At 40.2% G+C, this 14,959-nt stretch overlaps 1 protein-coding gene across 1 annotated transcript; it reads left to right on the top strand.

Moving 5' to 3' along the window:
* Positions 1–343: 343 nt before the first annotated feature.
* On the top strand, positions 344–13,083 carry TDRD15 (tudor domain containing 15). The gene is made up of 3 exons (XM_090031360.1): positions 344–391; positions 2,881–2,957; positions 6,731–13,083. The coding sequence occupies exon 3, from the start codon at positions 6,736–6,738 to the stop codon at positions 13,081–13,083; it is 6,348 nt and encodes a 2,115-aa protein (XP_089887486.1). The 5' UTR covers positions 344–391; positions 2,881–2,957; positions 6,731–6,735.
* The last annotated feature ends 1,876 nt before the right edge of the window (positions 13,084–14,959 follow it).

Genomic DNA, 14,959 nt, shown 5'->3' with positions numbered 1-14,959 from the left:
CAAGAGAGGTTGAAAGGCAGAGGTAACACCGCCCCCCGGCCTCATCATCACCGCGGGCAGCGCCGAGCCCCACGTGTCCAGGCACTGAGGGGCGCGGCTCCCCCGGGCGTTCTACGGGCCTGTCAGTCATTACAAGCTCCGCCTCGCGAGCGCCACGGCCACGCCCCCAAGCGCGGAGCCCTTCTCCGTTCTCCCCCCGCTCCCGGCGCGTTCCGCGCATGCGCTCTGTGCAGTGGTCGTCGTCCACACGGGCCGCCTGCGTCGCCATTTTGGCCGCGCGAGGCGGCGCGCGCGGAGTGGGAGAGGCTGCGGCTGCCCGGGGCGTGGCGGGGGGAAGCGGCTCCCTCTGCAGTGTGTGTTTGTCACCGTCCCCCACGAGCGAGGAGGGCGGGTGGGTGTGACGTGTTTGGAGCGCGTGGGCGGGGGTGACGTGAGGGGGGTATAGAGGTGATGCGGGGTGTGACGTGGGGCATATGGGGGGTGGGGGTGCAACTGGTGTATGTGTGGGGATGGAGTATACGTGGGGTGACAGGTATACTTGTGGGTGTAAGGTATATGTGGGGGTGCAAGGGGTGTAGGTGGAGGGGTTGGGTATACTTGGGGTGGAGCATACGTGTGTGACATGGGGTATGTGTGTGGGGGTGTGACAGGTGTACATGGGGTATGAGGGGTGTACATGTGGGCTAGACTATATGAGCATGAAGGGTATATATTTGGAGGTGGGGTATATATGTGGGGGTGTGGGGCCTTATGAAGATAGGCTACGGGACCTGAACCTGTTCAGCCTCCACAAGAGAAGGCTGAGGGGTGATGTAGTGGCCATCTATAAACTGGTCATGGGAGACCGGCAGGCAATGGGAGAGTCCCTCTTCCCCCGAGCACTGGTGGGAGTAACAAGGAATAATGGCCATAAATTGATTGAGAGTAGATTCAGGCTAGACATCTACTCTCAGGAGGCACTACTTCACTGTCAGGGCGGCTAGGATCTGGAACCAACTTCCAAGGAAAGTGGTGCTCACTCCTACCCTGGGGGTCTTCAAAAGGAGGCTAGATGAACACCTAGCTGGGGTTATTTGACCCCAGCATCCTTTCCTGCCCATGGCAGGGGGTCGGACTTGATGATATGCTCTGGTCCCTTCCGACCCTACCTACTGTGAAACTATATGTGTGTGACATGGGTTATACATGGGGTGTGACACGTGCATTTAGGGGGTGGGGTATATATGGGGGTTTGAGGTGTGTACGTGTGGGGGTTGGGTATATGATAAGTGTGGGTGTGGAGTATATGAGCATAACAGGTATACATTTGGGGTTGTGAGGGTATACGTGTGGGGGTTGGGTATATGAGTGTGATGAGGTGTATGTGTGGGGGTGCAACTGGTATGTGTATGAGGGGTATACATGTGGAGGTGAGGTATGTGTGGGGCTGTGATGTGCAGTATACATGGGGGTATATAGGGTGCGGGAAGAAGTGGGTATGGGTGTGACGTAGTTTGTATGTGGGAGGGTGTGGGTGTGACGTATGGTTTGTGTGTCTGTGGTGTGTACAGGGTATTTTTTCTTTTTTAAAAAGTCGTAGTTACTAAAAATGCAAGACTGGAAATCCATCTCTTCACGGAGGCCACAACCGAGCAGTTGCTCTGGCAGTCCTTCCCTGTGTCCTGGAGGAGGCAGCAGCCCCCTTAACCTGTGGTTTTGTGGCTGTTTGCAGGGGGTCCTTTCCGCTTGCCTCAGTTTGGGGGCTGTGGTGACAATTGTCTAGCTGATGAAGTTTTTTTCTGAACAACACTGGGGCTTTCAGGAGTTGTCTTCCATTTCTGAAGAACTGCAAAAGTGCTAAATAATGAGTTTTTAGTGATCTAAATGAACTTGTTCCCTGTCATAACATAATCTAGTGCTATGTAAATGGAAAAAAAAAGGTTATAATTAGGGACCCACTTAATTTGTAGCTGAAGGAATTTTTGTGGCTTGGTCGCAGCATGAAGAGCCGATTTCACGGGCATTTCCTGGCAGCCCTGCCCCACAACACTGTTTGGCAAAGAGGCCCCAGGGGGAAGCAGGAACTAGGGGACTCTGCTCTTCATGCTCGTGCTCTGGGGCAGGCTGCAAGGCAGCGAGGACTGCTGGCTCTCACTGGGGAGCTAGCATTTTGTTTTCATTGAGGTTTTTTTTAAGTTGATTTTATGGACAATTGTGGATTTTATAGTTTCCATAAAATCTGCAAAATAGTGAATTAAGTAGGTCCCTAGTTATAATTCTTTTTTCTATAAAATGAGCTAGCACAGTAATTGTCACTGTGACATTGGTTATTTTAGTTGTTCATTTTGTTTCCTTTTTTCAGTGTTGTTGACATGTTTATTTACATGGTAAGTTTAGGAGGTAGCTTTTTATTTTTTATTTAAACAGTCCCTCATATAGTGGTGCCCCATTCTGGCTTTGCAACGTGGTGGTAGTATTGTGTGTTATGAATGCATGAGAGTAGATATGTATTTCCGTCAGACAAAAAAATTGTTTAGGAACAAATTGCTAAGATGGATAAGGATTTTTATAGGTGATTTTGTTTTATCATACTAGCAGCCTGGTTGGTTGGGCTAGTATTAAGCAAACTTTTGACTGCAGGGCATTCTTTATTCAGAAGCTTGTCTAAAACTATCCTAACCATGTAGTTGATCCAATAAAAAATAATCACCACACACATCTTTGCCTCATATTTCCTTATATGAAATGTCTTAGCTTTTCTTTTGTACCAGTTATTTTTACTTGTATATTTTTTCTTAAGCATCAGTGAAATGCGGTGAATGTAGTATTGTTGGCGCTGTGCCCCTGCTTTTCAAGTTAATAGTCTTGAAGTTTCATTCTGATCCTTGTGTCATTCTCTAGGCACAGCTGTGAAGTTAGTAAAGAAAGAGGCTTTCTACCTGTTCTTTTTGGATGGATAGGCTGCAGTGCCTGGACTGGTGAGTTAAGAGTGTGCACAGGTAATTGACTTGGCTGGTTTTTTGGGGTTTTTTTCTTCAGACAACTGGAGGTGTTGGGAACAGGACTGGTTCCTTGTACCACTTCCTTTCTGGCAAAACAAGTTCATTTTACAATCCCCTCCGGCATTTTTAAGTTACCTCTGCAAGGGACTCTGAAAAACTCAGGACTACTCCATTCTCCATTGAATGTCCTGAACACCAGGTTACAGAGTCAGGCTATTTTTTGTTGTTCTCTCTTGGCCATTGAAACTTGGCCAAGCTTTATTCTCTGCTTAGTGGCACAGTTTTAACAGTAGTATTGGAGAGTATGCCTCGACCCAGAATAAAGGGGAGAGGAAGAAATTGAATCTAGGTTTCTAAAATATTGGCAGGAACTCTGATAAGTAGGCCACAATATATGAAAGATGAGTACTATCATGTTATTTGGCCATATCTTACAAGAAAGTGGCAGTTGCAACAATATTAAGTGTACGCTGTAAATTCCTATTGGACCCAGCCATTGTGGGGATGTAAACAGGAAGGCCTAGTTTCTGGATCCCTGTCAGGCTTGGATAATGAGGTAGGTTTTGTCCTTGTAAGCCTGAATTGTTTCTGGCCATACGCAAAAGGAGAAGTTCACTAACTGGGGGACATAAAGGTAACCCAAACTCCCTGAAACATCCATGGCCTTAGATACACTCTGGGTTAGGGGGTACTTGAAGTGAGAATTTTCAGGATCACCTTTTGGGACTTGGGTACCTAAATTCTGGCCAAGTCTCATGGTGGTTGTGAAGGTTTAGGGTGCAGCGGTGAGTGCATCAACTCTGTATTGCTCTCATCTGTTGTTTTGAGCAACTGATTATCTCAAATACTTGATTCAAGTGATTTCAGGACTACTTGGAAAGTCCAGCCCTCCCTTTTGTAAGTGCTTTAGTTTATCTTAAATTTCTATCTCATTTGTCATCTTCTTCACCCCATCCCCATCAAGTCTTCCTCATAGTTCCTTGTTTTGGCTGTTTTAAATATATTTATATTTTTTGCAGTAGTGGGAGTCTCACTGCGTAGGAGCTGTAACCTTTATACACTGGCAGCAGGTCATCCTCTTGATCCAAATTCCTTGCAGAGGTAACTGAAAAATGCCTGAGGAGATTCTGTAATGGGCTTGTTTTACGACAAAGGAAATGGTAAAAGGGACCAGTCCTGTTCCCATCACCTCCAGTTGTCTCCGGGTTTCCTCATATTTTTTTCTCAGCTCTTTGCTACAGCAATTACTATCAATTCTGCAGAATCATTCCCATTTGGCTTTGTATCCAGTAACAAATTCAGTAATAAATAAAATTTTTTAAACTTTGGAAGAGACACTAACTTGGCTGACAATTCAGTTAATACAAGTTGCAGCAAGTAAGAATGTGTTTCCCCTGTTTTTTGGACTATCTACAAATTCCTATACAGGCCTATATTATTATGTCAATAGTATGCTCAGAAGATTACCATTAACTATTAGACTAGAAGCATCTGTTTAAGACAAGCTTTTGTTCTGAATAAACAGCCTTAGCTTGACAGGGAACAATTCCTAGCAACTTGTTCTCAGACAGTGGGAAAAATAGACTAGACAGACTTTGACTACTGAAAATTATTAACTAAACGTCACATTTATTTTATAGACTTTTTTATATTACTCAAATATTGTAAAGTTGCACTATATAAAGTTACAAGATCATAAGCACTATTAAGTCCTAATTAGGGGTGCACTGATACAGATTTTTTGGGCCGACACTGACGACCTATATTTAACGAGCCCTATTGGCTGATACCAATCTGATTTCTGATATAAGGCCAGGCAGCTTGGAGAGCAGTGTCCAGCTAGTAAGTCTGTTGTGGCAGAAGGGGAGAGGGAAGGGGCTTGGGGGGAAGCAGATTGAGGCCTCTGCCGTGGGGAAGGGAGTGGGGCTGGGGCTGGGGCAGGAGCAGGTGCTGCACAGCTGGGGCAAGGTGTGGGACAGATCCGCAAGAAGCTTGTCCGGGGGGTGCTGGGAAGTGGGAGATGGCTCCCCCTGCTGCATGTACCCCGGGAGGGCATGGGGGGTGTGCCCCCTGATCTGCATGCAGGGCAAGGGCAGGCTACTGCTGTGGTCTGGGGCTGGAGGTGGTGCCGAGCTCTTCCCAGCAAGAAGTCTGGGGCTGAGCTGATCTGTGCTCGGGGAGGGTGATGGAACGATCTGTGGGGAAGGCAAGGGCCCCCAAAAGGGCACTTGCCTGCCTGTACACAAATGCCAGGAGCTTGGGGAATAAACAGGAGGAACTTGTCCTCCTGCTTAATGCAAATTATTACCATGTCTGGAGTACTGTGTCCAGTTTTGGGCTCCACAATTCAAAAAGGATGTGGAGAAGAGAGAGTGCAGAAGAGAGCCACAGGCATGATCAGAGGTCAGGAAAACAGACCTCATGATGAGAGGCTGAGATCAATGGGAGTCTTCAGCCTGGAAAAGTGCAGGCTCAGGTGTGATCTGGGGACCACCCATAAGTTTATCAGGGGTGTTCACCAGGATCTGGAGGAACATCTGTTCACCAGAGTGCCCCAAGGGATGACAAGATCAAACGGTCACAAACTCTTCTGCGACTGATTCAGGCTAGACATAAGGAAGAATTTCTTTACTGTCCAAGGCCCCAAGGTTTGGAATAGACTGCTGCCAGACAAGCACCTACTTTGAACTTCTTTAAGATACATTTGGATGCTTATCTTGCTGGGATCCTATGACCCCTGCTGACCTTCTGCCCCTGGGCTAGGGGGCTGGACTCGATGATCCTCAGGGGTCCCTTCCAGCCTGAATGTCTATGTATATAAAATACCTTTTTGTTACTAGACTTAGTCCAGGCATCCCAGAAAAGCCTATCTCCATCCTCTTTATAATCACCCTGCAGGCATTTGAAGACTCTTATCAAATCCCTTTAAATCTTCTATCCGGTGTAAATAACACTGGCTCTTTCAGCCTTTCCTCTTAAGTCTTGTCTCCCAGACCCCTGATCATTTTTGCTGCCCTGTACTGGACACTTTCAAACTGCACATCTTGAATTGTGCAGCCCAAAATTTGACACAGTCTTCAAGGTGATGCCTCAACACTGCTGCCTAGAGCAGAGGAATCTTACTGCTAGGAAGTATCTTATAAAGACTCATGCACAAACAGAGTTGATACATGTAGGGAGGTATGTTTATAGGTATATAACTATAACACGGGTTCACAGAAAGATCTGAAAGAACAAAATAAGTTAAAAACCTTTAAAATAATAGATCTGAACATTCAACCTTCCTGATTTGTGGCTTATGAGAGCAGAATTTCTTTCAAGTTATCTAGCAGGCAAGAATCCACAACTCAGCCCCTAAACACTCTCCAAGGTATTTGTAGAATGAGAGGCACACAGTTTGCCTGAGATGGTGTGAATATCTTGAGAAGTATCTTCTGCTTTTCTTTTTAGAAAAATATTGAGACTTCTGTCTCTGTAGGTGTAGATAGAAAAGAAACAGATGAGTATTTCTTAGGACCACTCTCTGTTATACATCTAGCAGGGAGATAAAATAAGCCAGAAATCACAGGTGTCCAGTTATACAAGCAAGTTGAATTTAAAGTCAGTAGAAGTCAAATTGATCTAAATAAGTTTCTATGTCAAATGGACCAGTAAAGATGTATAGAATACAAATTACATTACAAAATAAAAATGGGTGAAAGAATATGGATAGAAAAGAGGCAGATTCACAGTTTTTCTTTGTTTTTCAGGTAAAATGGATTCTTTGTCTCCATCACCTAAATTTTTAGATGTGGACCTAATGATAAGTCATGTAGCATGTCACCCAAAAGAAATACTTGTGACGTTTCAGGGGAAATCTAAGACAGAATGTGAATTTGACTACCATATATTACAGAATGAAATACAGCATGTATGTAAAGTAAAGGACAACATTGGCATTGGTGAATCATGTTTGGTAGAGGATGCAAATGGAGAATGGCATAGAGGAAGAGTGTTGGAAAAGAGAGAAGAAGTCTGTGAAGTGTTTCTTGTGGATATTGGACAAGTACTAATAGTCAACGAAACACACATTTCTTCTGTGAGTGGTCAGTTGTTCCAGCTTCCTCCCAAGGTGCTGTATGGAGTTTTTGCAAATATACTTCCAGTTGGTGAAAAATGGTGTCCGAAAGCTGTGAATTATTTTTCTTCTTTAATAGGATTACAGATTAAAGGACATGTGCAAGCTATTTTACCCTACCAGACATTTCTCCTTGAAGTACCAAAAGTCACCAGTGATGTCCTTGAACTTCATTTAGGAAAACTTGTTGATGGACATTCTTTTCGTCTTATTGTAGAAATGTTAAAGGAATCCCCCCAAGGAGCAATTGATAACAAATTGCCAGATTTGCTCCAGCAAAAATATACAAGGCCAGATTTGTTCTCTGTCAACAATGCTGAGAATTTATCAGATTTTCAACCAGTGCTGGGTAATCTCCTTCTGCCTTTAACTGTTGGCAGTATAGAGAAAGTAAAAGTAACTGCTGCAGTTAGTCCAAGTAAGTTTTATTGTCAAGTACTGAAATGGCAGAAGGAGCTGGAAGATCTGACAGCAGCAATGCATTTGTACTATGAAGCTATCAGTAAAGAAAATATTCCATCTTGTGATAGTTTTGGAGTACTCTGTGCTGCCAAAACACAAAATGGACAGTGGCATAGAGGAGTAATACAGCAGCTCCTCTCTGCTAACCAGATAAAGGTCTGGTTCATGGATTTTGGCCACAGTGAAGCTGTGCCCTCAAATTGTGTTCGGAAGCTTAAATCAGAATTCATTTCCTTACCAATGGTTTCATTTCCATGTGCACTGATGTGTTGCAGTGATCAGAATGAAGCTGCAATGAATCTTCAAATGAAAGAATTTAAACAGGCAGTGGTACGGCAGACTGCTGTCTATGCATGCATTGATCTGTTCAGTGCTAATGAACGTTTATACTATGTTACATTACAAAGTAAAGAACGTGAAATTAATGCTAAATATCTCAAACAAGAAGAAGTAGCTGTAGCAGTTTCTGATTCTAAGGCAGTTTTGTCCACTTGTGGTGAAAATAGTGTATCAGGTACAAATGTTATTGGCAATACTGAACAGACTGGAAACTGCATAATTGAAAAGAACCCTTTATCAGTCCAATGCAAAATGGCAGAAATGAAAATAAATTCTAATCATGTTGCTTTTGTGAAGTATGTGTTGAGTCCATCAGACTTCTGGATTCAGACTGCTGACTGTCAAAACGAGTTTCAAACCATGCTGAAAAATATTGCAGGTGTGTATAATGAATGTGGAATTAATGATAGAGTTGTTGAAAACCCAAAGCCTGGCTTACTCTGCTGTGCCCGATATAGCAAAGATATGCAGTATTATCGGGGTATTATCACTGAAGTGGTCGGTGTAAACATTAGTGTGTTTTTTTTGGATTTTGGAAATACAGATACTGTTCCGTTTCATGATGTGAAAACTTTGGTTCCAGAGTTTTGTGAATTACCAGCACTAGCTTTGTGTTGTGAACTTGCTCATGCATCTCCCAAAGAAGATGTATGGGTTAAAAAGGAAACTGATTTCTTTAAAAAGATGGTATTTAACAAACCACTCCTGCTTCATGTCATTGCTAAGCAAAATGAAAAGTATATTGTGAATGCAGAATTTATGAATGACTTGAAACAAATGAACGTTGTCACACTTATGGTCCAGGCTGGATATGCTGAGTACTGGGAAAAGAAACCAAATTCTCCTTTGGACGTTGTAAAAAATCCTCAACTTCCAAGTCCCCAGAACAAAAACAGAATATATAAAAATGCACAAGGCATGCCTGTTACACATAAAAAGAGTGAATCAGCAAGCAGAAATACCTGTCAAAACATACAGTTATTAAACATTCGTCCTGCAGCCAATAAAACTTTTGCATCTTTTCCAAGTTGGGAAAGTGCTATATTTAAAATGCATCATATGGTATCTGGGAGAAGACAATCTATGAAGACTTATACAGAGTTCATATTCAAACCAGGGACAGTTATTGATGTCGTATGTTCACATATCAATTCTCCAGGAGATTTTTCATGTCAGTTACGAAGCAAATTACCGGAGCTGATGAACTTGATGGAACAAATTCAGAATCACTATGAAGTGCACAGCAGTCCTTACACAGCTGGACAAATTGCCTGTGTTGCCAAACACTCCAAGGATGGGAAGTGGTACAGAGCATCCATTGTGAAACAAATATCTAAAACTGAAGTTGATGTGATATTTGTAGACTATGGAAATAGGGAAAGAGTGTTAGTCAAAGATCTTCAAGGGATTCATCCATATTTTCTAAGTTTGGAAAGTCAAGCATTTAGATGTAGTATTAAAAATGTATCAGAATTCTCACAGTTTGATCCATTTGTTTGGACTGAAAAGGCATGTAGGGACTTCGAAAACTTCACTTCTGCATCTTGTGGGCAACTGACGTGCATAATTTATGCTCTAATTCTTATAAGTCCTAACTGTTTGTGTAATGTAGTTGATTTAAAGACTCTATTTATTAGCACGCGGCAGTTTTTCACAGAGCCTGAGTGTGTCCCATCCCTGTTAACAAAAGAACTTGGACCACTGTTTTTTCTGTATAGTTTTTGCTACTCATCTTTTGATGTAAAAATTGGAAGTGAAGAGGAGGTATATCTAACACACATACGTAGCCCTTCAAAATTTTATTGCCAGCTTAATCGAAACGCTGATATCATAGATGCATTGATGCTGAAGACTGCTGAGATAAGTAAAATGCCAAGGAGTCCAAAATATGACAGTAGCAATATACGATTATGCATAGCAAAATACTTTGAAGATGGACTGTTTTATAGAGCTTTAGCTTCTGCTGTGGGGTTGTCATCCTACTCAATGGTCTATTTTGTGGACTTTGGAAATAAACAGATGGTAGAGAGAGAGAAACTGATACCTATTCCAAATAATGCTGTTGATGTACTATTCACACCCATGCAAGCCATCAAATGTTACCTGCCGGATCTTGTAGAGAGAGAGATTCCAACAGAAGTCAGTAGATGGTTTGAGGACAGCTTTATGGGGAAGCTCCTGAAGGCAGTAGTTGTATCTAGAGAATCAGATGGCCAGATTGGTTTGGAGCTGTATGATGGAAATCTCCAGATAAATAAAAGAATTAAAGAAATGTTATCGGAGTATGTTAAAAAATACACAAGGGAATCTGGACGTGCGCTAAGTTGTACTGAACAGTTTGCTGCAAATAGCAAAATGTTACGGACACAATTCAGTGAAGCAAATGTTACAAGTATTGAGAGAGAGAGCTTGAAAACTGAAACAAAAAAACAAGTATATGATACAACTTCTCAACCTGACTTTAAGCAGGGGTGTGAAGCTAAAGAACAGGATGTGCTTACGGTGCAAAAAAATGCGCCCTTAAAATTGTCGACATTCAATGGCAGTGAGGAGCTAGGCTCTGAAAATATCGTGAACTTGCCTGTGCAACACAGAAGGAAAAGTACAGATAAAAAATGTACTTCCAAATTGCTGCATGGTTCTGCTGTATGTATGGGGGAAACAACTGCAGATGACATGCCTGAAACAAATACTAACAAACTAAATTACACAGGCAAAGAAAAGAGTAGTAGAGTAAGTTTTCCCAAGTGTATAAACCTGCCCCCACGTAATATTCAAGCGAACTCTAAGTTACCAGGTTATATTTCTAATCTAAATAGCTTGTCAAGTTTCTATATTCATCTTGCAGATGATGAAAATCTACTAATTCAGCTTGCAGAAGAACTCAATAAAGGAGCAGTAAATACGGATTATGAACTTTGTCTCAATCAGTTTGTAGCTGGGGATCTTGTTATTGCAGAATATGCAGTTGATTGCTCTCTGTATAGAGCAGCTATTAAAGCTGTTAGATCAAAAGAATCTTTTGAGGTAGAATTTATTGATTATGGCAATACAGCAGTTGTGAATTCATCAAAAATCTACAGGATTCAAACAAAGTTCTTAACTTTGCCGAAGCTCAGTATCCACTGTTTCCTTAGCAGATTAAAAAGTAGTTCTCCCGATAGAACCTGGAGCAGTGAACTTATGTTCTACTTTGCCAGAGAAGTGATTAATAAGCCCATCATCTGTGTGTTTTTGCAAGATCATGAACAAAAGTGGGAAGTAGATATACTTTGTGATGGAAAGTCTATGGCTAATGACTTACTGGAGAGGGAAGGCAGCTCAGGATTACAGAAAACCCAAGTACTAGATGTGGAAATGAGAACCAAGGAAAACAGTGTAGGCACAAATGTTGACTCTGAAGAGTCCCCTGTGCGAAGGAAAATATCTGAAGATGCAAATAAACACAAGGCTGACAAACATCTTTGTTTCCTAGAAACACCTAGAAACGCCTCAGAGAATCTGTCTAAAATTCCTTCTCAAGATTTAAATGCTGGGCAGCTAGAAATAGCTGAAATAATTAATGTTTCAAAATGTGGAAACTTCTGCATAAAATTAATTAGAAATGCTAAAACATTGAGTCACTTAAAGATAATGATTGCCAAAGAAGTAAAGAAAAAGTGCTTGCTTGCCATTGAAAATATTAAAGAAGGATTAGAGTACTTGACAAAATCTAAAAGAACACTGAGTTGGTACCGATCGGAAGTGATAAAAAAGGTTGAGAGTGAAAAGAAACTCTTTGTTTTTTTTGTGGATTGTGGTAGGTGTGAAATGGTATCCTGGCATAATACAAAAATGCTCTCTGATGAGATCAGAAGTATTCCTAAACAGGTTGTTTCATGTAAATGGGTTTGGGTTAAAAATTCAGGTAAAATACCATTTGACCATGTGGTGCAGACAGTTGCACATCGTGAGATAAAGATCTTGTTTTTACGATACTTAGAATCTTCTTGTATCTGGGAAGTAGAAATCTTAATAGATGGGATTCTACTTTTGGAACATTTGAATCAAATCTCAAGCCAAGATAAAAGTAAAGAACTGAATTGTTCAGAATGTGCAAGTAATGTACACTCTATGATGTCATTCAGGATAAATTCAGTTACATGGTCACTATTGCAAAGTGGTAATCAGTACCGTGGATTTGCAGCTACAGTTACTGATCCTTCAAACTTCTGTGTTCAGTTAGAAGACTTATTTGACACTATGAAAACTTTGTTCATGCTACTCTCTGACCTTCCAGATAACTTGCCAGCTTTGCCACAGGAATTTGTGACTCCTGGTGTGAGTTGCCTGATCAAGCTTGAGTTGGAAGCACAGTGGAATAGGGTGGAAGTGACGGAAGTTTTAAATCACTCTATTCTCCTTACATTTATTGATTATGGCTTTCTAAAATACATCCCTTATTCTGATATCCATAAACTTAAAATCATTCCAGATGAACTTGCTTGCTTGCCACGACTAACTTATTCGTGCTTTTTATCTGGGGTGAATCCTGCAAAAGGGAACGACTGGAGTGATGAAGCTAAGCTTTTGTCCCAAGAATTTCTGAGTAAAGGAGGTCTGATTTTCCAGTTTAAACAGTATGGTTTTGGAATGAAATTAGAGGTAGATGTTTTATGTGAGCAAAGAAGTCTAGCCGATATCCTGGTTGGTGCTGGCTTTGCGGTCTACACTAGAAGTAAAAACTGCTTTGTTGCACCTCATACAAAATCAGAGAAAGCAGGTTCACAATCTAAATGTGAATCTCAGCACTCACTCTTGCAACTTTCTGAACGAAAACTTGGCTGTCGGGAAAACATTGTTTTGCCAGTTGAAGAAGAGAACTCTCAACAGCAAATACTAGATCTACACGATAACAAGGACCATTGTACAGTATCAAGAAGGAATTCCACTAAACCACATGCTGGAAAACAACTGAGGAAGAAACCAAAGTCAAATAATAATGATAAAAGCAGTGCAAAAGATGAGCTCAATACTGACAAAAATAAGCATAGGCAGCACTGTGATATGAAATGTAAAGTGAATGGCACAGAACGTATTACTCAAAAGAAAAGTCCAGAGTCATTGCGTGAAACTTACGAGACTTCTGATCTGGACACCAGAATGGGAGTAATGAAGATAAGGGAAGAGATGCCATCAAATTAATGTTTGAATAGTAAGTGTCAGTGCACAGTATAAAGGTTAAGCATAACATTACATAAATTATATAATTCATAATGTGTGGGTTTTTTTTACTTTATTTTAAATTTCAAACAGTTCTCTCTCAACTCCAGAATTGTTGAAAACACTTTGCTTTATATACTAACAAGAATTTACATTTGGACAGTGGTCAAGGCATAAAAACCTTAGGTCAGAAATGAAAATGTAAATCTTTTCAGAATATTTTAAATGTATATGAAAATGCAGGGTCATAACTATATCTCAACTTTAACAATTTAATTTTAATTGCATGTATGTATGCGTATAATATATAATATGCATAAGAGAGAGGGATGTATTATAAACATAAACATGGCTATTATGGGGCATACAAAATGTTCTCAAAGATTAAATACTTGCATGATACAATTCGGCATTCTAGTTAAGAGGATTAGCAGAGTTCTATATCTTGGAACAACATGGAACAATATGGAAGCTTGTCATTAGACTCAACTAGCTTCATTTTGTCAATGAACTTGAGCATCCTAGAGAAACTTGTATTTTTATCTCTCCATATGATAGTTTAATGGAACTTTTTGTAAGCTATATAGTTAAACTAAGCCAGTGACATTTGTTTTGGTATATTTCTAACTTTCATGGTCGGAAGTTTAAGTATCAGATTGTGAGACTCTTATTTATGTTGATGGACTTTGAACTTTACATTTAACTTCAATATAGGGTAGAAATGACACATCGTCAAACCCTTGTTCTGAAAGAGTATATTCATTTCAGTCAAAATATTCTAAAGATTGAAACTTTAAGACTGATGGTGTATCTTATTTACTTCTGAAAATATTGTATTAGAAACTTATATAGGATAGGAGAAAAAGATTCAAACTCCTTACTTTCAAATAGAGGTGACTAAATTTAATGTTGGGGATTGTGCTGTATTCTAAGGATATTGGTTCTTATTTTTGCCATTATCTACTTGTTTGGTTAAGCAAATGCACGTGAATGTAAATTTATATGTATTAGGTAAGTGGTAGATATGGATTTTCTTATAAGCATGGGGTTAATTTTTTGATCTGAGATGAAGATCCCAGCTCAGTAAAGTCAGTGCAGCTGCTACTTTTGCATGTCACCCATGCGCTATTTTCTTCTCTTAAAAACTTCAGCTCATTAGTTTTGTTCCATACAGACCAGCAGGGAGAAGATAAAACCTTCCTATTAAACTGAATCAACTGTGTTTTCAGGACTTTAATTTAGAAAGAAACGAGCATATCTTTAAGCCTGAAATTCCCAAAGATTTTTCTCCATTTACTTTTAATCAAACTTGATCCTAAATAAATGGAATCAGGTTTGATTATTTGAAATTTTTTTGTGTTATTGATTACTTGATTGTAACCCTTTATTCAAGTTGTATACATGTATATGCAACATACGTAAATATATTGTAATGTTTGCCTATATAATAATGTTACATTGAAAATTATAATACAGATGTTACAGGAAATGGTGGCATTGCAATGGAATAAAAATGGTAAATGCATGTATATATTTAGATGTTTATGTTTTTCTTCAGTTTCCTCTATAGCACTTAAGCTTTCACCTGTTGGATACATAATAATTTGTGGCTAAATTATTTTGAATACTTTGCTTTGAAGCTCACTTGTAAGTAGTTGATAAACATGTTGAAAAGTATTATGACAATAATGACTTGGCTACATCCAATATTAAATATTATATCTGGTGATCTTAAATCTGGTTTAGAATTGGGTCTAGTTTATAAAAAAAAGTGGTTTTTGCAATATAACTGTAGAACTATATGCTGCTGAATGTGTTTTAAATGTATTCTGTTTTCTTTTGAAGTAAATATTCTTTT

Source organism: Crocodylus siamensis, chromosome 1 (genome assembly GCF_052110815.1).
Source record: "Crocodylus siamensis isolate JL-2025a chromosome 1, ASM5211081v1, whole genome shotgun sequence".
NCBI lineage: Eukaryota > Metazoa > Chordata > Crocodylia > Crocodylidae > Crocodylus > Crocodylus siamensis.
Note: the sequence above shows the minus strand (reverse complement) of the source record. Positions and strands in the feature narration are given on the sequence as shown.